The following is a 26,878-nucleotide window of genomic DNA, read 5'->3' as shown; positions in this document are numbered from 1 at the left end:
CTGACTTTGTTCAGTAGTTATACTCACCACTCGTAAGCAATAATAATTTCGGCAAGCAGTGAGGCCTGGAACCTGCTGCATCGTTTTTGATACGCTTCGCTTTGCTCTAGGAGCTTTTACGATATGTCCACCGCAACATGTAGCTAAAGTGACCATGCACATCGGCTGTTAGTGACCCGAAATGGATTTGGTCGAGGCATTCGGGGCTCGCAACACCGGGCCTGGGTATGGCGCCGAGGTCATAGAGCGGCTGGAGAGCGGAGCATCGGGTGACCTGGTCATTATAGATGCGCCATCCAATGGAGCTGGGGGCAGCGAGGCTCCGCAGCTGTTCATCGACACGGCCATCCGCCAGGCCTCCAGGTGAAATCCCCTGCCCGGACCCCACCCACCGGCACCACGTGCACGAGCGTACTCGGGTGTTACCTCATGCGAGGGGTCCGGAGAGTTATCTTCAAGTCCCTCCTTCGGAGCAGCGCTGCTCGCCCTTGCCCTTGGCTCCCGTCACCCATCCTTGCCCCGGCTGTTGCCGTTGCCAGCGAAGGCATCGCGCCCGATTCGCACCCGCGCTCGCTGCCTTACGCCTGTAACCCCCCATCATTGACCGTTGACCAGGGGCCGCGGTGCCGTGACGTGCGTGACGGCCTCCAACGACGTGGTGCTTGTGGCCACAGCACGCGGCTACCTGCTGCGCTACAGCTGGGATGAGAACGGCAACGAGCGGGTGAGACCGGGGCGCGGCTGGGGTGCCCGCCGAGATGGGGAGGAACATGAACATCGGAGAGAGAGGACAGGGGACAGGTTAAGGTTCTGTGGGAGGAAGCAGGACTGCATGGGGCGCGGGTTGATGCTAGTCGAACAGCGCTATGGGCATTGAGGTGGTGGCGATGTTGGGGCCTGGCATGGCGGAAGGAGCGGCAAGGCGACTCGCACTGGCGCCTGCCTGCTGGGCCACGCGCCGGCCCACCACCATCACCACCAGAACCCCAGTTTCCCTGACGTTTGACACGCGCACCCCCACACGCACACATGCGCGCTCGCGCGCTCCCACGTCTCTTCCTCTCACCCGCTGCCGCCATTCCCGCCACCACCACCACCACCACTCCTTCCACCACCGCCACCACCACCACTTCCACCACCACCGTCACGTTTCCGCCACTCCTCCGGCCACCGCCGCCAGGTTGCGGAGGTGGAGGTGGTGCCGGCCAAGCAGCAGGCCGACCACCGCATCGCACACCTGTTCATGGACCCATGGGCCAACCATGTGCTCATAGCCGTGCGGGCCGGAGGAGGAGCAGGCGGAGGAGGAGGAGGAGGAGGAGGTGGAGGGGGCGGGGGAGGCGGGGGAGGTGGAGGCGGCGGCGGCGGCACGGCGGAGGTGCATTACGTGCACAGGTGAGGCGGCGCGCTGCGCGGCTGGGGAGGCACGTGGGGCAGGCAGGCGGGAGGAGGGCAGGTTGGAAAAGCCGTACAGGATGCAGGGGGGGGGTTACATTCATGATTAGTTAAGGAAGTGGGGCAGGGGGGCGGAGCCGTGCACGCGTAGTCCAGGTGGACATGAGAGCAGGCTGACGAGGAGTGGCCGAGGTTCTGCCTGCGTGCCCCTTGTTGCCTTCATTCCCAACCCCGCATGTAGCACCTCCACCTCCTGCTCCGCCTCCACGCCTCCTCCCTGACACCCCCCTGCCCCTCCCCCCTGCAGGCGCTGGCCTCGCGCCCGGCTGCTGTCGGAGTTCAAGGGACACTCGGCGCTGACGGCCGTGGGTTGGTGCATGCAGCAGGTGTGTGTGTGTGTGTCTGTGTGTGTGTGCGTGTGTGTGTGTGTGTGTGTGTTCAAGAACGAAACGAAAGCCCGCCCAGACGACGCCGGAGTTGCTTACCAATACCTACCGTGCGTGTGTGTGTGTGTGTGTGTGTGTGCGCGCGCGCACGGGAACGCCATGCGTGCATGTGTCAGAAAGGCACAAGGGGAAAGGATTGAGGCGCGGCATTGTGTGTGTGGGTGTCGATTGTCGAGGGCGCGCAGTTGGGTGGCTTGATGCGCTTAAAGAAGGGCGGGTTCGGTTGCCTTCTGACGGGACATGCAGCGAAGTGACTTGACTAGCCCTGGCGTTCTGTTGCCTGCAACCCGCGACTTGCAACCGGTGACGGTGTGGCGCCGCTGCAGGGCGATGACTCGGCGCCGCCGGCACCGGCGGGCGGCAGTCGCGGGCCGGCGTCCGTGGCGGGCAGCGCGGCGGGCGAGAGCTGCACGGGGTGAGCGGCTGAGCCGGAGGGATGGGGTGATTGGGAGGGGGTGATTGGGAGGGGGCGATTGGGAGGGGGTGATTGGGAGGGGGTGATTGGGAGGGGGTGATTGGGAGGGGATGATTGGGAAGGGGTGACTGGGAGGGGGTGAGTGGGAGGGGGTGCATGGGAGGGGATGACTGGGAGGAGGCAGCACCGTGGGGTAGCAGGGAGCGTGCGGGACAGCCAGGATGCAGTCAGACCGGGTGGAGGGGACGATGAGACACTCCTTTCATGGCCCTCGTCCAACTACCGTAATCGTGCCTGGCTCCCCCTCCTCCCCACTTCTTCACTTACTCTATAATAAAGGGTGTAACCCCACCTGCCGCCTCGCACCCACACAGGGTCATCCTGCTTGGCACGGAGGCGGGCTCCCTACTGGAGGCGGCGCTGGACGAGCGGACCAAGCCCGGGCGGGAGGCGCCGCCGCGGACACTTATCGAGGCACCGGGCGCGGCGGCAGCAGCGGGCGGCGGCGGAGGCGGAGGCGGAGGCAAGGTGGGATCATGGCCGGGGCCGTGCCGGAGTTGGCGCGAGTGTGCCGCAGGGGCTGACGTGTCCGAATACACGCTGTGTGACGAGAGGCGTGTCCTAGCTGCGTCCACACCACCCTGTGCTGCGGCTACAGCCATCGGCGGGTCACGAACGCACCTCCGTTCTAATCTAGCACGTATCAAGAGCCACCCAGTCGACCCGCACCCACCTGCATGCCGCTGCCCTTGCCTGCCTGTCCGCATGTGTCCGCCCATAGGACCGCCGAGGTGCGGCCGGCGGCGGCGCGGCCGGCGGCGGCGCGGGCTCTGCCGCCGGCGCCGCCGCCTTCACCAGCCTGTACCAGATCGCCATGCCGTCCGGCCGCCACGGCCTGTTGGCTGCTACTCCCTCCCACCTCCGCATCTGGGTCGCACCCTCCACCTCCGCCACCTCCTCCTCCGCTGCCTCCTCGCCTTGGCAAGCGCTCTTCCTGCAAGGCCACGCCGGCAGCGTGCGCGGCGGCTCCGCCGCCGCAGGCGGCGGCGGCGGCGGCGGGCCGCCGCCGCCACTCGCCGTACTTGAGGCTGTAGCTCCGTCTCCGTACAGTCAGCTACAGCTGTACTGGCCGATCGACATCTCGGAGCTTCCCTCCAGGTTTGCCTGGCTGGTGGGCGGGGTGGTGTATCACGGCGACCTGGATTGGGAGGCGGCGGCGGCGGCCGCGGAGGCGGCCGAGGCGGCGGCGGCGAACGGCGCCGGCCCGGCGGCGGCGGCGGCGGCCGCGGCAGTAGCGGGCGGCGCAGACGCGCTGTCGGGGGTCGTGAGCTTGCCGCTGGAGGGCGCGGGCGCCGGAGGTGCGTGCCGGCCGTGGGTTTGTGTGTCAGGGCCCGGGAAACATGTGTGTGTGTATCGGCCGCAGCAGCAGCCCCCAAGTCGCTTCAGCCACGCCTTGCATCAGCCAGAGTGCTGTGGCTACGTCACTCCGCCGGCCACCTCTTCTTTCTCCTCTTTCCTCCTCTCCGCTCTACTCTCGTTTCTCCTCTTGCAAACTCTCCTGAACTAGTCAACTCGCCTGTCCACCTCCTGAGTGCATCTTTTATATACTCCACAAACGCAGACGACGCCGGCTCCGCCCGCTCGCTGGTGGTGACGGAGTACCACCTGCTGCTGCTGGCGGGCGATCGGTTGAGGGCCGTGAACCGAGTCAGTGGTCGCACCGTGGCGGCGCGGGCGTTCAGGAGCCCCATCACACGCAGCCTGACGGGGGAGCACGCGCGGGAGATTGGTGAGGCGGGGGGGGGGAGCGCAGGGGTGGGTGGGTAGGTAGCTGCTCACGGAGAACAGAGCAGGGTAGGGCGGGGGGCAGGGCGGGGGGCAGGGCGGGGGACAGGGGGGGGGTGCTTGCGAGGTTAGGGCATGGCGGGGGCAGGGAGTGGGGTCGAAGGGGAGACGCGGGGAGGGGTGGGCGGGCCTGAGGCTGCGCAAGGCGGGGCTGCTGGGTGCGCCGCAAACTCCCTCCGTCCGCTTCAGTTCAACTACAACCCGCCCTTCTCCCAACTTCGCCCCGCCCACCCCTTCAAACTCGTGATCTAATCACTGCGTTCTCCACCTGAACGGCTACCCCCTCCCCCCAGACGGCCTGGTGCGCGACCCTGTGTCCGGCACTGCCTACATGGCGTCCGACGAGGCACTGTATGAGGTGGCGCTCACACACGAGGCGGCGGGCATGTGGCGCGTGTACTTGGAGCTGCAGGTGGGAGGGAGGGGAATGAGGGGAGCAGGAGGAGGGGGAGTTGTAGATGCTAAGCCGGGAGCCCGAACAAATCGGGAGGGGGAAGCGGGGAAGGGGAGGCGGGAGCCGGGAAGGGTAAAGAGAGGGGTGGCGTTGCGGTTCCAGACATGGCTAGTTGGGAGAAGGCGAGGTTGAAACGGCGCGACACATGGGTTGGCGGGCGAGACACACTGCAGGCAGGTGACGAAGAGGAAGGCGCGAAGGTTCAGCGGGCTCGGGGGCTGGGGGTAAGCCAGGACAAGCAATCAGTTTGGGCACTACACCATTACCGTCACGTCACCCGTCCGGAAGTGTAACCCACATGACAAACGCTGTGCCGTATGTTTCCACTCCCCGCCCCTCCTCCCGCCCCGCTGCCCCCACACAGGACTGGGACGCTGCGCTGCGCTGCTGCTCCGGCCCCGCACAGCGAGACGAGGTGCATCGGGCGCGGGCGGAGGCGGCGGTGGCGGCGAGTGACTGGCGCACCGCGGCCGTGAACTTCGCCAAGGTGGGGGGTCGGGGTCTGGGGCGGCGGGAGGCGGGGGTCGGGGGGGGGGGCGGCGGGCGTGTCATGTGCAACCCACGGATGGGAAGTGGAGTGCTTGGCCGGCGCCGGAGATTGGTAGTGGACATTTGCGTCGGGACGCATTGCCCGTGGTGTGTGCTGTAGCTCGACTGCTGCTCCATGCTGCGCCTGCGCCCCCGGGGCGGCCTTCATATCACTGACATTGCTTCGCCCTGGCCCCATGTGTTTCTGCCCCCCTCCCCCCCGTTGTGTTGCAGGTGTCGGACGGGCGGCCGCCGTTTGAGGACGTGGCGCTGATGCTGGCGGACTGCGGCGACACGGGTGCGGGGGGTGGATGGGGGTGGGTGGGTGGGTGGGTGGGGTGGGGGGTAGCCGTTCATGTTGAGACGGAGTGATGAATTCACAAGTGTGAAATGTCCGTGGGGGAGGGGCACCGGGCTGACCGCTCACGGGAACCGCGTCGCAGCATGTGGATGAGTGCAACAGTTCACCTTTTGCCCCGCGCATTCTACCCCGAAGTCCCATCCCCACTTCCTCACCCGACTCCCCACCCCCCTGCCGCCCTGCAGCCGCGCTGCCCGCCTTCCTCACCACACGCCTCGCCACACTGGCTGCCATAGCCGGAGCCGGAGGCGCCGGCAGCGCCGTGGTGCAGGGCGCCTTTGGCGGCCGACCCGCGCCGCCCCTGCCCCTGCCCCTGCCCTCCCCCTCCGCTAGCACCAGCGGCGCAGCCGCCCCCGCCTCCGCCTCCACGCTAGCGCTGCTCTCGCCACAAACGAGCGCGCTGCTTGCGGGCGGCGCCGCGCTCGGCGGCGGCGCCGCCGCCGGGGGGGCGGCCGGGGGTGTCGGCAGCAACCCGCACGGTCCTGAGCGGGCCCAGTGCACGCTGCTTGCGGCCTGGCTGACGGAGCTGCACCTGGACGCCATCAACAGAGCCCTGCTGGAGGTGGGGGAGGGGGGGTTGTAAATACTAGCTAGTAAATTGAAACCAACGAAAACGAGCGGAGCACAGGCAGAGGCGTTAGTTGCAAGCGATAATACTTATGGGTCGGGGCCGAGGGGGGAGGGGGAGGGGGAAGGGATGGTTATGTGCCCGGGCCCTATGATGGGGGGTGGTTTTGGCAGAGACAGAGGACGGGCACGGGGGACGGGGGAGGGGGAGAAGATGGAGGAGGAGGGGGTAGAGCGCCTGGAAGGCCACACGCATCACATGCACGCACACACACACACACACACACACACTGTCTTTGCGCAACGTTTTCCTTGTGCTCTTTAACACACACACACGCACACACGCACACACACAAACCCAACCCTGCGTGTGCAGGCGGGCGGCGAGTCGGGCGAGGCGTATCTGGCGGCGGCGGCGGCTCTGAGGGCGCACCTCAGCGACTGGGTGCACGTCATGGACCCAGGTGGGGACAGGGAGGGGGGTTTCACTCATGATTAGTGGGAGGGGGGGCGTGAGGCGGAGGGGTTTCACTCATGATTAGTGGGAGGGGGGGCGTGAGGCGGAGGGGTTTCACTCATGATTAGTGGGAGGGGGGGCGTGAGGCGGAGGGGTTTCACTCATGATTAGTGGGAGGGGGGGCGTGAGGCGGAGGGGGCGGGTTTGTGCGAATCAGCCCAAACTAAACCAAACCAAGCAGAACTAGTGGAGCACAGGACGAGTGCGTTAGTAGCCGTCCATGAGGAGGAGGGATTAGGTTGTAGGTTGGGGTTTATCGGGTCTCGGGAAGTGTAGTGAGACCCATATGGAGGGGTAGTGGTGGTGGTGGTGCAGGCATGGGGAGGGTACGATGCGGAACCAAGTCAGTCGCTGTGCCTTGCCGATCAAATGGCGGCCTCAACAGTGTGACCTCATTCCTCCTTCTTTCACATGCATGGCTAACCCTCCCCCCTTATTAGCATGCATGGCTACCCCCCCCCTTGGACGCCCGCACTTCCGATCACTGCATGGGCGGCTCCCCTCTCCCTCCAGCCACCTCCCTCCCCCCGAATGCGGTACCCCATTGGTTTCTACCGGTACCGTCTATCACACGTCCATCGCTTCCTGAACTCCTTATCATTGTATCCCCCCTCCCTCCCGCTGCAGGCACCACGGTGTCTCTGCTGTCCAGCTATGGGCGGCTGGAGGAGCTGCTGCAGCTGGCGCAGCTGCGGGGCGACCACGAGGGACTGGTGGAGCAGCTGTTGGCCAGGCCGCCGCCGGCGGGGGCGCTCAGGTGCGGGGGGGGGGGGGAAGGGGGAGGGGAGGGGGTTGCAAAGGTGGTTGGAAGAGCGGTACAGGATGCACTGAAGGGGGTGGGAGGATAGCGGGGGCTGTAGCCCAAACCGAACTGTAACAAATGCAAAAGAGCGAGGAGGAGAGCGTGGCCTATGCTTTGGCAACGGGGGGAGGGGGTGGGAGGTTAGGGGTGACAGGGGGTTTTTGTCGCTCCCGATGTCACGTCGCCACAGCGCATCGCAATCCAATACACACACCTTTCACCCCACATCCCAGTGCGCATGTTATCACCGCTGTCGTATACATTTCTTACGTTACAACCCACCACACACGCACACACACACACCGCATCACGCATCCAAACGAACATCACATCACACATCCAAACGCACACTCCATCCCATCCCCTCCCCATCCCGCTGCCCAGGGCTCTGGCGGTGTTGCGCTCGCCTGTGGTGAGTCGCGAGCTGGTGTACCGCTTCGCGCCGGGGCTGGTGGCGGCGGCGCCGGAGGAGGCCGTGGACTTCTTCATCGCAGAGGTGGGGCGCGAGGGCGGGATGAGGGTGGGGAGGTGGGGTGCGGTGGGGAGGGTGGGTAGAGGAGGGTGGGGAGGAAGAGGGAGGAGACGGAGGAGGAGGGTGGACGCGCAAATGGGTGGGGAGTCGCAGAGTTCAGGAGGAGGAGTGCCGGGGAGGGTTGATGAAACGTAAGGTTTCTGTCACAGTTGGGCATGAACGGGCGGGCACTTCTTTGCGGCACACAGTCGACAGTGCTCGCTGTTAAAGCTCCAACATAGCCGGCACCCCATTCAGCTGCCCCCTCCGCCTTCCTGTGTGCCGCTCAACACACGCACGTGTCTCCCCCCCCCGCTTTCCCAACCATCTTTACAACGCACCCCCAGCGGCCGCCCCTGGACCCGCGGCGGCTGCTGCCGGCGCTGCTGCGGTACGGCGACCCGGGCTCGGGGGCGCGGCAGGCGGCGGCGCGGCGGCACGTGCTGCGGTGGGTGGCGGGCGGCGGGCGGGGGGTGGATGGGTGGGTTAATTGGCCGGGCCCAAAGCAGTAGGGGAGGGTCAAATGGGGTCACTGCGGGAGCGGCTGCTGTGGGGGTGTCCATGCCGGCGAGGCGGAAACTGGATGTAAACTGTATCCTTGCCAGGCGCGGATGTGTAGTTTTCATGTGTACTTGTTTGTACCCCTCCGTAGGTATGTGGAGTTTGCCATCGAGGCGCTGGGCTGTACGGACAGGTGAGGTCCGCGGGTGTCCGGCTGCGATCTGGTGTGCGACATGGGTTGGGCTGGAACTTCTGTGCTGTATCGTACTACGCTAACTTGGGCGGTGCCGTGCAGCTGCCACGGGGGTGTCAAGTCATGCCACGGCCTCCACTCAGCCGCCGCGTGCCCCTTTTGCCTCCCATCCCCAACACGCGAACACACAAACACACCCACACACTCATACCCCCCGCACACACGCAAACCCGCAAAGAACACCTCCTTTCACCCAATCCCTGCCGATCCCACGCAGTGTGGTGCACAACCTGGCTGTGGCGTTGTACAGCCTGGCCCCCGGCGAGGAGGGCGAGGCCGCGCTGCTGCGCTACCTCACCCGCGGCGGCCGCTACGGCGGCGTGACGCCGCTGTACGACAGCGGCTACGCGCTGCGGCTGGCTCAGGAGTGCAGCAAGCCACGGGCGGCGGTGCGGCTCATGTGCCAGCTGGGTGAGCGGCATGTGTGTATGTATGTGTGTGTGTGTATGTGTGTGTGTGTGTGTGTGTGTGTGTGTGTGTGTGTGTGTGTGTGTGTGTGTGTGTGTGTGTGTGTTAAAAAACGAAACGAAAGCCCGCCCAATGACGCGACGGAGTTACTTACCGATACCCACCATTTTACCGAGCGTCGCGTGACTGTCGTGACCCAGGTAGTCATACTTACCCGCGATAAGCCTGGAACCCCACGGGCGACCATTCGGCCTGACCCCGCGTTGCACCTGTATGCGTCCATGCTCCGCACCCTGGGCGCGCTAAACAACGTTTACCCAGCACGCCTAATTCCCAGAGTCCCGCCCGCTGGTCGTAGTCGAGCTCACCTATAGGCAAAGGTGGAAGCATGAGCATAGGGCGGCAGCGAGGAAGTGTCACGGGCATGTGAATGGCAACGGCGATAAGAGAGGCGGCGTGCAGCAGACAAGCTAGGTAGCTGTGTGTGTGTGTGTGTGTGTGTGTGTGTGTGTGTGTGTGTGTGTGTGTGTGTGTGTGTGTGTGTGTGTGTGTGTGTCGGAGCTAAACTAGCAGAGCACGGGGGTTTGGTGGTTAGGCGTCCTTGCAAGACTAAGTTCAGTACTTTAGGCAGGGCCTCAGGCACGGGCTCCAGGGCTGCGTTAGGTGTGTTGTGCTCATGCATGTTGGCTCTGTCGCCTCTGTAAACCCCCAATTCATCCGCACATTTACATCTACACAATCCTATCCACCCACTTACCTGTACACACACACACACACACACACACACAGGCATGTACCCTGACGCGGTGCGGGCGGCCCTGGCACTGGACCTGGGACTGGCCAAGAGCCTGGCGGGTGAGGCGGGGGGGGTGTTGGCGGGGGGGAGGCAGGGGGAGGGGGGGAGCAAGGAGTTTGGGGGGTGCAGGGGTTTGGGGCTGTGGGTGCTGCGGGTGCTGCAAGAGCTTTCCATCGCGCCGCCAAGTGCTAATTGCCCTGCTGCATGACATCGTCACCCCCAGTGGCACTCCGCCAAGCCCCTCCCACCTGCCCACCCGCTTTATTACCTCATCCTCAGCCCTCCTCTTCCCCACCCCCACCTCCTCATCGCCACCTCCACTGCCCCTCCCTCCTCCCTCCCTCCCTGCCCCCCCCACCTCGCAGCCGAGCCCGACCAGGACGACGCCCTGCGGCGCAAGCTGTGGTTGCAGGTGGCCCGACACGTGGTGGAGCACGGCAGCCGCGCCGCGGCGGCGGCAGCCGCCGCAACCGCCGCAACCGCCGCCAGCGGCGCCAACGGCGCCGCCAACGGTTCTACAGCTTCTGCCAACGGTGCCGCTGCTGCTGCTAAGGGCTCCGAGAGCACTGCCGGCACTGCCGCTGCTGACGCCGCTGACGCCGCCGCCGCCGCCGACCCCACCACCAGCCACATCCGCACCGCGGTGGAGTTCCTTCGCGAGGCCGACGGCCTGCTGCGCATTGAGGACATCCTGCCCTTCTTCCCGGACTTTGTCACCATCGACAACTTCCAGGTAACCACTCGGCTGCTTGTGCTGGTGTGTGCTGTCGGACTGTCGCGCCCCGGACGGCTATGGCTTCGGAGCGCACGTCCAGGCCTGTTTGCCCAGACCGACCATAGCTACGAAGCGCCCCGGACGGCTGTAGCTACGAAGGACAAACCCAGGCCTGACGTGCGCCCCCCCGCCCCACAACATCCGGTCCGCACACACACGCGCGCCACGTGCCGCCCCCCCTTCCTCTTCACCCACCCACTGCCTTCCTTCCTTCCTTCCTTCCCCGCCTCACCCGTGCGCCTCGGCCCAGGCCGCCATCTGCGACAGCCTGGAGCGCTACGGCTCCGCCATTGAGTCGCTCAAGTCGGACATGGAGGAGGCCACAGCCATTGCGGAGGCGCTGCGGGCAGACATACGGCAGCTGGCGGCCAGGTGTGTGTGTGTGTGCGTGTGTGTGTGTGTGTGTGTGTGTGTGTGTGTGTGTGTGTGTGTGTGTGTGTGTGTGCGTGTGTGTGTGCTTTCACCACACACGGCCGGCAGCAGCTGACGGTCTCTGGTTCCTTAGTGGAACTGGTGAAAGCAACCCCTGCTGTCTACCTTGCTGCACTTCTCTGCACCATCTTTGCACCCCCTCCCCACGGTACATCGGTAACAACGCGTCTACTGTGCTACTGTACCTGCCTACGCCTTCAGTTCTTAATAAATCATGAATGTAACCCCCCCCTCCCGGTATCACAGGTCTGCTGTGGTGTCTCTGGGCCAGCCCTGCACGCGCTGCGGGCGGCCCATCAGTGAGCCGGCGCCGCTCACCAGCCTGCCGCAGGGTGAGCGCAGCGGCAGCGGGGGGGGGGGGGAGGCGCGGGGGGGGGGGGGAGGCGGGCGGGACTTTGGGGGCGCGTGGGGCGTGGGGCGGGGTGGACATGCGACAGTCGCGAGCGCTTTCTTCTCTTCTTCCTTGCCTTGCCTGGCTGTGCACCTCCCATCCCATCCTCCAACCACCCAACAACCCAACCACCCAACCACCCTTCAACCACCCAACCACCCAGGCGGCGCGCTGCCCCCCTTCTACGTGTTCCCCACCGGCTGCGCCTACCACGTGGCCTGCTGCGCCGCCGAGGTCACGGAGCTGGTGGCGCCGGCGCAGCGGAAGAGAGTGAGGAGGGGCGGAGGGATGAGGGTGTGTGTGTGTCGGGGCATGACGGGCTAGGGCGCACTGCGCCTTGGTGCATACGGGGGAATTGGGGAGGGGGCGTGGTGACGTCCGCGGTGGCGGTGGCCGGCATTGCCCAGAGCCCGGGAGCGCGGGGGCAGGGGCAGGGGCAGGGGCAGGGGCAGGGGCAGGGGCAGGGGCAGGGGCAGGGGCAGGGACAGCGGGTGTGCGGGGCTGTACTAGTGCACCTGCAAGGCGCAGCACCTGCACCCCCCATTGCAGCGTCCAGACCCCCCGCTGTGGCTCGGCCCGCCCTGCACCGCGCATCCGTGCATGTTATCAAGATGGACTACCCCTTTCTCTCTGGCGCTCGGCCCTCCGCCCCCTCCTCCCGCCATCCTGCGGCGTTGCCCTCTCCTGAGTGCTCATGCCTGGAACCCATCCTCCTCCTTTTCCTCCTCCTCCTCCCGCCGCTCCTCCCTCCTGTCAGATCCACACGCTCATGGCTCGTCTGTCCCGAGTGCGCCCGGGCGCCACCACCTGCCCCGCATACGCCGGAGCGCCCGCCGCCCCCGTGGCCGAGCTGCAGGTGGGCGGGTGGGTGGGTTGTAAACTCCAGCCCAAACTAAGTAAAGGAGGAGAGTGTGGATGGGTGGGTGGATACAGAAGCAGCAGCAATCGCAGCTGCTGTTGATGCTGACGATGCTGGTGCTGACGCAGCACGGGTGGCTTTGGGCGCTGTTCCGTTGTTGACTTTGTTGTTGATGTGCGCCGCACGTCCGCAGGAGGCTCTGGCTGCGGAGGTGGGTCATGAGGACCCGCGCAACGGCGAGCTGGCGGTTCGACTGCTGGAGGCGCCCTTCGTGCTGGAGGCGGCGGACCGTGCGGAGGCGGACAGCTGGGCCATATGAGCAGCTGGCTAGCAGCTGGCGCGGTTGAGGGGGGAAGCTAGGGGGAAAGAGTTTGGGGGACGAGTTCTGGGGGAAGGGGAGAGAGGGTTAGGGTTTTTGCAATGCCAGTGCGAGGAGGAGGGGCGCAAGGACCAGGCAGGAGAGGATGCAGGGTGGCCCGTGGGGTGGCCTGAAGGCAGGGCGGTGTCTGAGTCAGAGGCACAGGCTCAAGGCGTGGAGGAGTTAACATAGATGAATTTGAATTGTGTTTTGGAGAAGGCAACATCACGACGTCGTTTGAGTCGAGCTGGGGTGTTTGAATCGGGTAGTTGACTGTGTGGGGTTGACCCGGTCGCCAGGTGCGGCTCGCATGAAGAGGAATTTGTTGACAAGCGCGAGGTAAAACCATGGGCAGGACCAAGTGGTGAAGTGGACTGTATACGAGCTACAGGAAGGGGAACGGAAGGAAGTACAGCGGCGGCGTAGGTGCAGGCAGTGGCCGTGTCAAGCGGAGCGCGCCTTATCGACTGAATCCCAGTGTGACCGTGGCTTGTAGCCTGTCGCAATATCGCAGCAGTGTTTTACTCATTGTCATTGTGTATGTGTGATCGCGTGCGAACTCTGCGAACTAGTACGATCCCGTCCGGGATCCAAAGCTACCTCCAGTAATATTGTTCGAGACAAACTGGGCGCACAAATTATTACTGGTATTCAGGTAAACAGCTAGGATGCGGAGAAATATAGCTGTCAGCGCCTGCGCAAAGCGCTCTTTGCTAGCACTGGCGCTCCTGCTACTTGTACCTTCAGACTACTTTACAAGCACTGATTCTACAAATAAAGATGCATCGACTCAGTCACAGTCACAACAAGTTGCCTCGGCGGGGCGAACCCAGGGTGCATGGCGCTTCCTCGCAGCAGCCTCTGCTGCTGAATTAGCAGAAGGAGATCAGCCATACGCGGGAGCATCAAACCACGAATCAGCCGAGTTCGAAGAGCTGCTCTCCTCGGCGCGGAGGCTGCAGCAGAGCAAGGCCCGCAGGCCTGTGCGACCCCGGCAAGGCGAGGCACGGAGGCCGACATACACTTCCAGAGGGCGCACATGGGGCGCGCTCCCCTACCTATCCGCCAGTGCATGCCGTCGCTACCTTGCTGTCTGCTCATTCTATATGCTTGGCACGCCTCCCCTCCTGCAGTGACCAACAGGCCGCCGGCGCCGAAGCCTCCGTCGCCCGCGCCGTCGCCTGCGCAACAGCCCAAGCCGGAGCCCCAGAGCAAGCCCAGCCCCAGCCCGGCCGGAGCCGGACCCGTGCGGCCCAACTTCGTCATCATCCTAACAGACGACCAGGCACGTGCCGCGTTACGCTAGCGATCGTCGCAAGGTGCACCCACTTTGCGTTGCCGCGCCCCGCACACCTGCCCTAGCACCTGCCCGACGGCGATGCGGGCGGCACGCCCCTGGTGTCCAGAGCAGGGTGATCGCATTCCACGTCACTGGCTTGCGAGCTGCGTCAGCAGGTTCCTCTCGAAACCAATGCAATCTACCCGCAACAAAGCGCACCAAGCACCCAGCCTTGCCTGCACGTACCTGCGTCTCTTGCCCGCCCGCACATGGTAGCTCCACCCCCGCCTCTGCTCCGCCCCAACTCTTCTCCTCGCCTTCCATACCAAGATCCTTGAACACGCGCATGTTCCCTTCCTCTGTGCTCTCTAACACACGTACATTTGCACATTCACACACGCACACCTTCACATGCACAGAGTCGACCCTTTCCCCCAGTGCATTCTTCACACACACACACACACACACACACACACACACACACACACACACACACACACACACACACACACACACACACACACACACACACAATGACACAACACAATACAGTACCGCAGCACACACACACACGCACACAACCCCCCCCCGCACACACGCCGCCGTCACCCTCAGGACCTGCTGCTCAACTCCAGCCACCCCGCCCACATGCCGCTGCTGCACCAGCACGTGGCGGGGCCCGGGCTGGCGCTGCGCAACTACAGCGTGTCCACCCCCACCTGCTGCCCCTCGCGCCTCAGCCTGCTCACATCCAAATTCGGTGAGGGAGCGCAGCTGCGTGGCCGGTGCGGCCTAGGGCGTGCAGGGCTGGGCGGCGCCCAACGAATAGCTGCGGCTTTCAGGCCGGGGAGGGGAAGGATACGAAGCATGCACGTTGCAGGGGCAAGGAGCACGTTGCAGGGGCAAGGAGGAGTTGGAGCACCCACCTGCCAACCAGCCTCTGCCCCCGTCTCCCCCTTTGAGCTGGGTCTGGAATAAACCAATCCGCTTCCCCGACCCGCCCTTCCACCGCAGTGCACAACCACAACATCACTGCCAACTACCTGCCGTACGGCGGTTACGAGCGCTTCGGCCAGATGATGATGGCGGGCGCCCAGCAGCAGGGCTCGCAGGGCCCACAGGGGCCCCGGCAGCAGGGCCTCGGGCTGGACTCGAGCTGGCTGCCCACCCAGTTGCAGTCCGCCGGCTACAACACATACCTGGTCGGCAAGGTGGGGAGAGATGGGGGAAGATGTGCGTGTGTGTGTGTGTGTGTGTGTGTGTGTGTGTGTGTGTGTGCGTGCGTGTGTGTGTGTGTGTGTGCATGCGTGTGTGTGTGTGTGTGCGTTGTAAAAGCACCAGCGGCAAGGGTAGACACTGTGCATGTGCATGCGCAAGCAAGCAGCGGGCCGCGATCGGTATCACTGAAATGGCGTGACGAACCAGCTCCACACACTTACCCGTTCATCGGGTAACCCTCACCGCGTCTGTGTGTACGTGTATATGGTGTGCGGGTGTTGCAGCTACGCGTGTGAAGCTACCATGTGCGCTGCGTGTGCCTAGATCCTTGCGTGTCCGCCCCAACCCACCTCCGCCCCATCCACCTCCGTGTAAGACGATAAAAGCTACCGGATGTCCGGAGTGTAGTTTCATAGGCTTACACCCTCCCCCACTTGAATGGGACCCGTCCTCGGGACCATACTATTTGCCGGCTTTTTTTGCCGGTTAGGCCCCACGAGGGCCTAGTTCGGGTGGAGAGGCCCGCTTCAACTCTTTGGTTGATGGGTTCCTCCTTTTCGTCGAATTTGCGGAAGCCAAGATTCGATCCTGTCACTTGCCACATGCATCGTGCCACACTCACGTGCATGTGAGTTAAGGATTTTGGTCTCGATACCATTTGTAAGACGATAAAAGCTACCGGATGTCCGGAGGGTAGTTTCATAGGCTTACACTCCGCACCCACCCCACCTTCACACCCACCCACCTCCACCTCCACCTCCACCTCCGCCCCCAGTTCCTGAACGAGTTCACGCCCGCCGGCGCGGCCGGCTGCCCTCGCGGCTGGACGGCGCTTGACGCGCTGGTGGACCCCTGGGTCTACACCTACTTCGGGCCCGTGTTCAGCCGCGACTGCGACCCGCAGCTGCAGCGCTACGCCGACACCGATTACAGCACAGACGTGATACGGGACAAGGGGCTCGCATACATACGGTGAGGGGTTACATTCATGATAATTTATGAAGGGGGGGAGGAGAGCGGGGAGGGGGGCAGGCGGCGGGGGGCCTGGTAGGCTAGGGAGCAGGCGGGGGGAGGTCTGTGCCCGAGCGCACTGAGTCGGGTGGGGTGGATGTGGATGCACGTGTGTATGTACGGGGGCGGGGCTGCGTCGGAGAGGGGGAGCGCGACCTGGAACGGCGAAGCACGCGGGCGTGGACAGCCCGCCGCATGGCGACAGGCCGGCAGGCCGCACGGCGCGCGACGCTCCTATCCCGGGTCGCTTGGGGCTATAGCCTGGCAGTGCGCGGCGCGGCCCCCACCCACCCAACACGCTGTGCAGCCGCGCGCCCGGCACCCGGCCTCTCCCTTCACTCCATCCATCTTGCCTCTTGGCTTTGCCGCCCTTTCACGCCTCCAACATGCCGCCGCCACCGGCCTTCATGCCGCCGCCACCGGCCCACCGCAGGGAGGCGGTGTCCTCGGGCCGGCCCTTCTTCCTGGAGCTGGCGCCCGTGGGCCCGCACGAGGCCTGCACCCAGGGCGAGTCCGGCCAGTGGTGCGGCGACCCGCTGCCGGCGCCGCGGCACGCCGGGCTGTTCCCCGGCGCCGCCATCCCCTCCACACGCTCCTGGCTGACGCCGTTCCCGGACCCCGCCCTCACGGGCAAGCTGCAGCCGCCGCAGCGCGCGAGCAACGGCTCCGTGATTGGGCCTTACCTGCCGCCCAGCGGTGCGTGTGTGTTTGTGTGGGTGGGTGGGTGGGTGGGTGGGTGCGTGTGTATTCATGTGTGCGTGTGTGCAGGTTGAGGAGCGTGTTGGTGTCAGTGCAGCGTGGTTGGTTGCAACCCCGCTCGCCCCCGTACTGCGTGCTTAAGCGTGTGGGCAAGCGGCCGTGCAACGCGACCGTGTCCGCGCTGCGCTCTCCGGCTTGCGCGGATGCGGCGGCCACCGCGCTGCTCAGCTGCTCCCGCCCTGCCCGCCCGCCCCCCTCCCGCATTGCAGTGCGGCGCCTGAAGCAGCGGCAGCGGGCTCGGCTGCAGTCGCTTCAGGCCGTGGACGAGCTGGTGCGGGACGTGGGTGAGCTTCGCGGCCGCGCGTGTGTTGGGTGTTGTCGAATGCTGTGAAGTAACGGCACACACGAGGGTGCTGGACCGTACGAGCCCGCAAAATTGCACGCACGCCGCTGCTTCCGCGAATCCTGCTTGTGCAGTGTTCCCCCAATGCCGCCAAGGCTACGGTATCACCACCATGAAACACTGCCACCACCGGCGCCGCCTGTTGCTGCTGCTGCCTGCAGTGCTGGAGCTGGCGGCCCAGGGCGTGCTGGAGAACACCTACGTCATCTACATGTCTGACAACGGGTGCGGGCGTGAGGCCTGGGTGAGGGGCGGGCGGGACTGACTGGGCGGGCCAGCCTGGGTGAGCGCTCGTTCACGCGCACACGCACGGGCCTTGCCGCGGTGTGCTAGCACCACAATGGCCGCCCGATTCATTCTATTCCTCTGAGGGTTTGAAACACCCGCCTACACTCTCACACACACTCACACGCGTCCAGGTACCACATGGGGCAGCACAACGCCAACGCGGGCAAGTACATGCCCTGGGAGGAGGTGAGGGGGAGGGGGCGCGGGGGGGGGGGGGGCGGCAGGTACCGGTAGCAGGAGTGGGCGCGCTGTCAGCGTGACGGCACGCACACGCGTGCGGCCTGCATTGGGGCCAAACCTGACGATCGACCACCTTGACAACGCCCTCACTTCGAATCCTTCTTGCACGTCCGCACGCCCCCCCCCCCGCTGTATGGGTTCTGGGTTGACCATGGTTTATTCTGGGATTGCAGTGACCATACCGCTTTCCCACCCATCTTTGCAAACCCCCCCCCCCCTGGCCCCGGCGCGCACAGGACGTGCGGGTGCCCTTCTTCATGCGCGGCCCCGGCGTGCCCAGCGGCCTGGTCAGTGACTACCCGGCCGCAGTGGTGGACGTGGCGGCCACCCTCATAAACCTGGCAGGTCAGGATGCGCCAGGCATGGGGGCCAAAGCCAATGCTACGACCCAATGGACGAACGCCGACACGCGTACGTGTGTGCCCAGTGTCGTCCCCACATGCATGCAACCCGCCCGCCGCCCACCCCTACCCGGGGTTTCGACTGCTGCTCCCCGCCCTCCCCTCCCATCCCTTCAATTGTAGGCCTGCCACTGCCGGCCGACTGGGACGGCTACCCGCTGCCGATGCACCGCCTGACGCCGCCCGGAGCGCCGGGGCTGGACCCGCGGCCCTGGCAGTGGGAGCCCAGCGCCGCCGCCACCGCGTCCGGCTACTTCCGTGAGGCGTGAGTGCCGTGAGTGCCGTGAGGCCCGTGAGGCGTGAGTGCCGTGAGGCGTGAGTGCCGTGACTGTCGTACGGAGGGGACCAGGAGTGGGGGCTACCGTAGGGCTAGCCCTCGAGGGCTGAGCAGCGGGGCATGGCAGAGGGCAGAGGGCAGCGGGGGTGCAGCGGGGGTGCAGCCGGGGTTTGGGTGTGCCGTGGTGCGCGCAAGGCCCTCAGCGCCCCAGTGGTACGGCACATCGTAGGGCTGACACCGCGACCCTGCCCCGCCCCCGCCCTTTGCCCCGCACGCTCCCTTCAGGGTCCCCATTGAGATGTGGGTCTTTCAGCCGGTGAGCCACACGGGTTTAGTGTTGAAATGCATTGAGCCTTTCACCCCACACAGAGGTCTTGCAAGACGTGTGTAGCCGCAGGGACGCGCAACGCACCGGCTATGCCTGCACCCGTGCCCGGTGCCGCTGCTGCTTCTGCTGCTGAGCGTGGTCGCCTCTGCGCGCCGCCCACCCCCTCTGTGTGCCGCCGTGATGCCGCCGCACACAGGGCAACTCCTGCCACAAGCTCAACTACCGCAGCGTGCGCGTGTGCTCCAACTACCTGGCCTTTGGTAGCCCCGCGGCCTACCAGCAGGTGTGCGTGGGTGTGGGTTTGGGTGTGTGCACGGCACCCGAGCGACTTGCCTTGCAGTGGAGGTGGTGGAGGTGCATTTGTAAAAACACATGCACGTTGGGGGGGCTTCCGTGCCGCTTGCCACAGTTTTTGTGTGCCCCCCGGCGCACGCGGACAGGCCATGGTTGACGCCGTGAACAACGCCGGCAGTACCACCTCCGGCGGCAGCGGCGGCGCGGCCGCGGGCTCCACTCTGGGCCTGGGCACGCTGCTGTTCGGGGCGGCCAGCCGCGACGCCGCGGGCGACACGCTGGGGACCAGCCTGGCGCCGCTGCTGAGCGCCCAGCAGCAGCAACAGCAGGGGCAGCAGCAGGGGCGGCAGCAGCAACCGGCCGTGGGCACCTGCTACAAGTACAACATCTGGTGCTGGGGGCCGCGGGAGCTGTACGACATCGGCCTGGTGGGTTGAGGAGTGGGAGGGAAAGTGTTGGTGTTGAGAGCAAGCTGGCAGTGTTGGCAGCCCTGAGCGGCGCGCGCGCGTGGTGCGTGGGAGGTCCGTGCGTGTTTCCTCCGTTTGACAAATCTTACTGCCTGACAACTGCCTTACTCTCGGCCTTCGCCGCTTCCTGTCTGACGTACTGTTGACCCTCCGCCGCTTCCTGGCTTGCTCGTAACAGGATCCCTACGAGACGCAGAACAGGTGCGGCAGCGGGCAACTCACTGCAATCTATGTTTCTTCACGAGGCTGGCGCCAGAACACGTCTGGCACTACAATGTAGAAATCCTACAGTGCTGTGGTGATCCCCCAAACTTTCCCTCACCAAAAACGTGTAGGTTCTCCGACCCCCAAGCTCAGCGCCTGATCGGGCGGCTGGACGCACTACTCAACGTGATGGGCTACTGCCGCGGCGCCCGCTGCCGGGAGGCGTACGGCGCCATCCTGGCTACAGCCGCTGCCGGCAGTAGCAGCAGCAGTAGCAGCAGCCCTGGTAGCAGCAATGTTGCTGGCGGCAAGATGGTGGTGGCAAACTTCTCGGACCTGATGGATCCCAAGTACGACACGCTGTTTGCGGAGCTGCCGCGCTTCCAGTTCAAGAAATGCAGCCCCGCGCTCATACCCTCGCTGAACGAGGCGGCGTGGTACCGCGGGGAGTAGTTGGCTGTGGGGCCCTGGCTCGCCAAGCAGCCAAGGGGCTTCGCACGGTTGGAGGTGTGGGGCGTTCCAGGGCGTTGCAGCGCAGCGCACGCGTTAGTCGGAGAAGTACCAACTGGTGGGAATGGATGGACGAACACGGTAAGGGCTTAAATGGGTGGTTGGGTCGTGCCCTCGTGTGCGAGAGGGTTTGCGATTGGAGTTGATCACATCAGGTTACCGCATCACACTTCGCCGGGAATGCTGGGGGAAATGTTGTGTACGGTACGCACGTCACGTGCCGTTGATACTGTATGTTGTTCCTGAATTCATGTTCGTATTGAAATGTTGACCCCTGCTTGAAGCGAACACGTCGCCGAGCAGCTTTATTGCGGGCAAGCCAGTGCGCGGACACGCCCGCAGAGAATGCGGGTGTGTCAGAACCAAACGGACGTTTTGCACCGTGACGATGACGCGCGGTCCCCATACCCTTTGTGCGTTGATTTATATTCATCACTCGTCAGAAGTATATCGGCGCGGTCAGGTAATGTGTGGTGATGCTGCGGCTGTGACAGTCAGCATGGCGCGGCTGAGGCAACGTGTATGTGTATAAACGCGCAAGTACACGGGAGTAGGCTAGTGGGCCCTTGAGTGGGCCGAGCAGACCGTGCCTGTATCCGTTGCCGGCATCACAAGGACGAGCGGTCGGTTGCTATGGTGGCGTGCCGGCATAACGGTTGGACGCTGAGCCGATATGTGCCTGGCCCATACCTGGCCATGGCACGGGTCCCGACACGGGCTGCTCGCCCGGCACCCATGCGGCTGCCCATGCCGCTACGAATGCACAGGCCGCAAGGCATTGCGATAGGTGACAGTCCTCTGACGAGCGTGGACTGGAAGCAGTTCAGGACTCTTACATGGAGGACGGCTTGGGTCGCGACCCGGGATCTACACCACTGCCGCCACGCCGCGCGCGCCGGGGGTGTCACGGCTGTGTTTCCACACCTCAACTCATTTTGCGGGCCCTCACACCGTCTATCCGCCAGGATGCGCTTAAGCCAGCGCTATCAGACCGTGTCCCCACAGCCGCCCTTCGCAAGACCGTCCGGCATTCACGTCAAGCACCGCCACAGCGCCACATTTCTGTGGGAGGCAACCTCCTGCCCGGCTTCCCGCCCACATGATGACATGACTCACATGAGCGCATTTCGCGATTGGCTCATGCAGGTGCCAAGACCTTGCATGCTGCATTGCTGCGCCTCCTCACTAGCACCTCAGCAGAGACGACACGTATGCATGTCTGCCCTAGTGCATGCCTCCTTGTCCGATTCCCCACCCCTGTTGCGCACGCGCCCAGCGCCCTGGCTGTCAACCGTACTTCCATCTTCCTCCTCATTCGGCTCTCACTCAGTTCCCCCGGCCCCCTCTCGCGAAAGGGCTTCTCAATGATGATGGGACTTGTCCGTTGGGCTCAGGCATGTACACCTCCCCGCTGCCAAGCAGCACGCAAGCCGCACCGGCCCCCACACGCCAACCTTCTCAACAATCAGAGGCACCCAGGCCCCGCTCTGCCCCCACAGCCCTCTCCATCTCCAATCCCATCTCCCTTCTCTCCCCGCCGTTGTTGTCTCCTGACTCCTGCTCCCCGCATCCGCCTCCCTGCTCTCAGGCGCCGCCCCCGCCGCGCCCAGTGGTGCTGCTGCCACTGAAGATGCGGTCCTCGCCTCTGAAGGTGGCGCCCTTCTTCTCCGCAGCCGCGGCCGCAGACATGGAGCTGAGCAGGCCCTCGTAGCCTGGGCGGGGGTGGGGGCGCGGTGTGGCGCGGGGAGGCGGGTGTGGGCGGGTGGGGAGCAGGGAGCAGATGGTGCGGAAGGTTGGGCAGCGCAGAGTTGCGGCGGGCCTGAGTTGCGGCAACAGCGGCGTGGCTAGGGCGGCAGGTGCGGGCGGGTGCAGCAGGGGTTGGGGGCATGACGTGTACGACGGCGTTGGTGTTGGTGTCGGCGCGGGTCAACATGTCCGAGGGCGGTATGCCCACCCCGGTGGGCCCTGAACTCGTCCACACAGATGGACGCGGGAGCGGCGCAGCGGCACGCTGGCGTCTCTCTGTCTCTGTCTCTCTTTGTCTCTCACCTCTCAATGCGTTGCCCTGGGGGTTGGCCATCTCCAGGTACTGCGTCTCCAGTTGGTGGATCTGTTTGGTGGTGGGGGGGGGCGGGCGGCGTGTGCCGTACGTTGGCGAGGTGTGCGCATGCCGTGCAGCTAAACCCCATGCTGTCTTGCCGGTCCTTCGTGGGGGCGCGTGTAAGTGCTGGCGAATTCTGTTGCAATTACGAGGTGGCTGCACGGTGTGACTGCTTGAGACGCCTTGGCGTCGGGTGAGGTCTGGCCCTGACGGCATGGGCGCCTTGGTAGCGTGCGCCACGGCACGGGATGCTAGGCCCCAACCCCAACCCTATACCCTCGAACCCATCCCCCTCTGATTCCTCACCTGTGTCTCGCACTTCCGCAGCTGGTCCGCAAGCTCTTTCCGCTTCTTCTGCAGTTCCACCAGGTCCACCGTGCCACCGGCATCCGCCACTGCGCCAACCATCCTCAAGGCCTCCTTTGCGGTTTCCTTGCTACTTGTTGCTTTCAATGGCGCCTTGGTGACTGCAGGTGCGGCGCCTGCTTTTGTTTTCGCGCCTACTGTGTCGGGCTGTTTCCCTGCGGTTCCACCACGTGGCATCTGGGTACTGTACTACCTATTTACTTTACCTAAATTTTCATTGCAGCAATGCGAAGCCTGGTCGAGAAGTCAAAGTTGCGCAAGCCTGAAGTCGCACGTATTTCGTTTACTAGCTGCAGATACTAAAAGCTTTTAATGACCAGCAATACTGTCCACTCCCGTGGTGTTCTGCGTTGACCCGCGCCATTTCCCCATCCCCAAGTCTTCGCCTTTGCAGCAGCGGTTGAGAGGGCATGTCTTACAGTTAATTCTTTACTATGCTCGGCTCCTAAGAGTGTCAAAACGACGAACCGGTTGTGGCCTGCGACCGACATCTCTTACCTAGCTTGTCCCTTTCCGGGCCTTTGAGGGCCCGGCCCAGCCCACTGTAGCCATGGCGTACAACCCTGATACCATGTCATTTGACTGCCCGGACACGGACACGATCTATGTCAGCGGGCTTCCGCCAAACACAAACGAGTCAGGTGTGGCGGCTGGCCGTGGGCCCTGCTGGCCCTGCGGCCATGGTCCCGGGCAGTTTTGGGGGTCCGTCACGCAGGGGCGGGCATGCGCCGGTGACGAAGGCCTTGCCACCGGTGGGCTCCCGGATCGCCTGCAGATGTCGCTACCTACTTCGGCTCCATCGGTATTATCAAAATCGATAAGAAGACCAGGAAGCCAAAGATCTGGCTGTATCGCGATAAGGCGACTGGGGAGCTGAAGGGCGACGGCACGGTCACATACGATGACCCCTTCTCCGCGGCGTCCGCGGTGCAGTGGTTTGGCAACAAGGAGTGGAACGGTGAGGGAGATCGGGGCGTTGGCATGGAGGAGGTCACGTAACGCGGGAAAGCACACGGAGTCAGAGCAGGAGGCGGAGCTGGGAAGGGGTGAAGGCACATGGCTGGGCAACTTGACAGCCCCGAGGACGCCTGACTTGCTCACTTGCTGCACCTGAACAGGCTCCATGCTGTCAGTCTCGCTGTCGCAAAAGAAGCAGGCCGCCGCTGGCCCCTACGGCGGTGGCGGTGGTGGCTACGGCGGTGGTGGTGGTGGCTACGGCGGCGGCGGTGGTGGCTACGGTGAGAGAAGTACGCGGGGCGGGTTCGTGTTCGGGGCGCGGGGCATCAAGGCTTGCGGGTCGGTTGCGCCGCTGGATTCGGTGCGGTGCGAGTGCGCGACTGACGCGTGTGCTGTACGCCCTGTGGTGCAGGCGGCGGTGGCGGTGGCGGCTACGGAGGTGAGGGCGTCCCGGGCGATTGTGGGGCTTCAGAATTACAGTTGGACTCACTTTGTGCATGACTCTCCTGACCTGGATGTTACGTGGCGCGCTGCCTCCCGCGGCAAGCACTGCGGCAGAAGCGCTGGCGTGCAAGGAGTGGAGCGTGTCTCTCACCGGCCGCGGCAGTCCGGGGCTCATAACCTGTTGACGCGCGCAGCCCGCGGGCAGTCCCTGCGGGCCGCGCGGCGCTAACGGGGTGTGGGACCCGGACTGACGCGGCCGGCATGTGGCAACGTATCGTGCATGGGCGAGAAACTCCATAGAGTCAGTCCCTTGAGCGTTGCTCAACGAGCATTGTTGGTTGACCTGCGCCGCTTGCCTTGCAACGTTGGCAGACATGGGCGGTGGTGGCGGAGGATACGGCGGCGGTGGTGGTGGCGGTGGCGGCGGTGGCCCCGGTGGCGGCCGCCCCGGCGACTGGCCCTGCCCCAAGTGCGGCAACAACAACTTTGCCTTCCGCCGTGCTTGCCACAAGTGCCAAACGCCAAAGCCGGCTGGGCCTGGCGCTGGCGGCGGCGGCTACGGGGGTGGTGGTGGCGGCGGCGGTGGTGGCTACGGCCAAGGTGCGTGGACTGCAGGGCATGGTTTCTTTGCCTGCCTGTTTGTGACGCGCCTTTGCTTGCTCATGGATGACACGCTCCACATCGACGCCCGGCTCTGACAGACTCGTACGGTGGCGGTGGTGCTGGCGGCGGCTACGGCGCTGGCGCTGGCGCTGGAGGCTACGGTGGTGGCGCTGGCGCTGGAGGCTATGGCGGCGCTCCCGCTGCTGGCGGCTATGGTGGTGCCCCCGATGCTGGCGCCTACGGCGGTGCTCCCGGTGCCGGATACGGGGCCGGATATGGCGACGCCGGCGCTGCTGCGGCGCCCGTCGCCGCGCCACCAGTCGCTGCCCCACCGGCGGCGGCGGCCGCGGCGGCTCCCGGCTCGGACAAGCCGCGTGTGGTGGCTGCGCCGCAGGGCCCTCCTGGCCTGTTCACGCCGGACGACTGGGCCTGCCCCAGCTGCGGCAACGTCAACTGGGCGCGCCGCGGCAAGTGCAACATGTGCGGCACCAACAAGCCCGGTAGGTGCCGACAGGAAGGGCCAGGTTTGTGGTAGGAATGCTGTTAGTGCTGCGCCTGACCACTCCGCTACCCGTCCCACGGCTGCTGCTTACTTTCACACCTGCCCAATGCTGCCTCCGATGCTGCCTCCGATGCGCCCTCACCTCGCTGTATCTGGTACTCCACTTCGGCTTCATTGGTCTTGTACCATCACTTCCGACACCTGCTGCCGCGCACCCGCTGCTGCACTGCTTCAGGCACCGTGGATATGCGGCGTGAGGGCCAGGGCGGCGGCTTCAAGGAGCTGGACGAGCAGGAGGTGGAGGAGGCGCGCCGGCGCCGCAAGGAGTACGAGGAGAAGGACATGTGAGCCGGGGGGGGGCGAGCAGGGCTGTGGCGGGAGGGTCGAGCGCTCGGGTTTGCGGTGATGGCCAGGGCTGGGGTTCGTTTATTTGCCTTGGTGCGTGTCCTTTGGGTGGGTATGCGGCGGCACGCACGCTTGCTTGCATCCCAACCACGTCCTACAAGCTTATCTCTTCACGGCCCCTGCCTCTCGCCTGCAACCCACCCGCCCCTCAGGTACGACGAGTTCGGGCGGTTGAAAAAGCAGTTCCGCAGCACCAGCGAGGCGGACCGCAAGGCGCGCGAGGAGGCGGCGCTGGCCCGCCTGCGCGGTGACTACAACCCCGCACCCAGCGCAGCGGTGAGCAGCAGGCCGGCTGGGCGCTGCGGTTGCATAGGAGGTTTGGGCAGATGAGCTAGGAAGGTGTCCGGCAGGGGGCAAGTAAAGATGCATTGCAAGGCTGCGTGGGTGTGTGGTGTGTGCCGCTCACCGGCCACGGCAGTCCGGGGCTCATAACCTGTTAACGCGCGCAGCCCGCAGGCAGTCCCTGCGGGCCGCGCGGTGCTAACGGGTTGTGGGACCCGGACTGACGCGGCTGGCATGTGACAGGCCCCACACCAGCTGCCACCCAGTGGCTCGTTACACGAACGCCCTTTTGCCACGCATCCAAGGCCGCACTCCTGCTTATCATGCCATCTTTGCCTACCCGTCAAACCCCAGGAGGACCGCGGCGGACGCGACCGCGATGACCGCGGCGGCGACCGCCGTGACCGCGACCGGGAGCGCCGCACGCGTAGCCGCAGTCGCAGCCGCAGCCGCGACCGGGGCGACCGCGGAGGTGACCGGGACCGTGGCGGCGACCGGCGGGACCGCGACCGGCGCTGATGCGTGTTGTAGCCGGGCTGGAGAGTGGCGTATGGCGTGTATCGGAAGAGCATATGTGTGTGTGATGGACAGTTCCCTGCCACTTGCCTGGCGACGTTCCGGCAGGTGGTGGCATGCAGCCGTGGTGGGACCAGGGCTGTGGCGTTGTGTCACCGGACACAGACGGGTTCGGTGAAGCTGACCGGTTTAGAGCTTGGCCGTGTGTACCCTTGGTCATCGGGGTGCACGCGGTGGTAACTATGTGCACGTGCACGCAAGTGTCTTATATGTAAACGCTGTGGACTTGTATCGACAAGCGGCCAGTCCCCAGCCAGTTGTCGGAGGGGACTGCGAGGCTGCGGACAGGGGTTGTGCGGAGGTCGCGGCATGGGCGTGGGTACGGTGGTGCCTTCGAGTCGGCTGAGAGGACTAGTATCAAGTAATGAATCGACTATACTCCCGAGACTTCTTCTGTTACATCCTTAAA

At 65.0% G+C, this 26,878-nt stretch overlaps 4 protein-coding genes across 4 annotated transcripts; 3 read left to right on the top strand and 1 right to left on the bottom strand.

Moving 5' to 3' along the window:
- The first annotated feature begins 30 nt into the window (after nt 1-30).
- CHLRE_07g328550v5 (uncharacterized protein) lies at nt 31-13,226 on the top strand. Its single transcript, XM_043064143.1, has 25 exons — nt 31-363; nt 616-724; nt 1,181-1,395; nt 1,703-1,781; nt 2,168-2,256; nt 2,631-2,784; nt 3,038-3,614; nt 3,878-4,045; nt 4,395-4,513; nt 4,920-5,042; nt 5,318-5,381; nt 5,630-6,006; nt 6,388-6,475; nt 7,156-7,285; nt 7,715-7,826; nt 8,189-8,289; nt 8,494-8,535; nt 8,813-9,006; nt 9,793-9,858; nt 10,165-10,532; nt 10,825-10,946; nt 11,253-11,338; nt 11,561-11,667; nt 12,155-12,253; nt 12,450-13,226. Exons 1-25 carry the CDS (start codon nt 182-184, stop codon nt 12,573-12,575), a joined length of 3,897 nt encoding a protein of 1,298 aa, XP_042922711.1. The 5' UTR covers nt 31-181; the 3' UTR covers nt 12,576-13,226.
- Nucleotides 13,227-13,280: 54 nt separating this feature from the next.
- Nucleotides 13,281-21,046, top strand: CHLRE_07g328500v5 (uncharacterized protein). Its single transcript, XM_043064142.1, has 16 exons — nt 13,281-13,678; nt 13,748-13,899; nt 14,509-14,653; nt 14,908-15,104; nt 15,887-16,083; nt 16,556-16,818; nt 17,091-17,165; nt 17,386-17,449; nt 17,644-17,698; nt 17,989-18,097; nt 18,277-18,418; nt 18,716-18,746; nt 18,955-19,041; nt 19,199-19,480; nt 19,698-19,720; nt 19,855-21,046. Exons 1-16 carry the CDS (start codon nt 13,654-13,656, stop codon nt 20,174-20,176), a joined length of 2,169 nt encoding a protein of 722 aa, XP_042922710.1. The 5' UTR covers nt 13,281-13,653; the 3' UTR covers nt 20,177-21,046.
- Nucleotides 21,047-21,053: 7 nt separating this feature from the next.
- Nucleotides 21,054-23,000, bottom strand: CHLRE_07g328450v5 (uncharacterized protein). Its single transcript, XM_001690594.3, has 3 exons — nt 22,641-23,000; nt 22,283-22,343; nt 21,054-21,945 (listed from the first exon to the last, which is right to left on the bottom strand). Exons 1-3 carry the CDS (start codon nt 22,740-22,742, stop codon nt 21,818-21,820), a joined length of 291 nt encoding a protein of 96 aa, XP_001690646.1. The 5' UTR covers nt 22,743-23,000; the 3' UTR covers nt 21,054-21,817.
- A 120-nt stretch (nt 23,001-23,120) lies between these two features.
- CHLRE_07g328400v5 (uncharacterized protein) lies at nt 23,121-26,844 on the top strand. Its single transcript, XM_043064141.1, has 9 exons — nt 23,121-23,341; nt 23,476-23,658; nt 23,819-23,938; nt 24,070-24,096; nt 24,474-24,701; nt 24,803-25,204; nt 25,442-25,550; nt 25,764-25,887; nt 26,248-26,844. The coding sequence occupies exons 1-9, from the start codon at nt 23,251-23,253 to the stop codon at nt 26,410-26,412; spliced, it is 1,449 nt and encodes a 482-aa protein (XP_042922709.1). The 5' UTR covers nt 23,121-23,250; the 3' UTR covers nt 26,413-26,844.
- The last annotated feature ends 34 nt before the right edge of the window (nt 26,845-26,878 follow it).

The sequence above is a fragment of the Chlamydomonas reinhardtii genome, chromosome 7 (assembly GCF_000002595.2).
Source record: "Chlamydomonas reinhardtii strain CC-503 cw92 mt+ chromosome 7, whole genome shotgun sequence".
Lineage (NCBI taxonomy): Eukaryota > Viridiplantae > Chlorophyta > Chlorophyceae > Chlamydomonadales > Chlamydomonadaceae > Chlamydomonas > Chlamydomonas reinhardtii.
The sequence above is the reverse complement of the archived record's forward strand: the minus strand, read 5'-3'. Positions and strand labels throughout refer to the sequence as shown.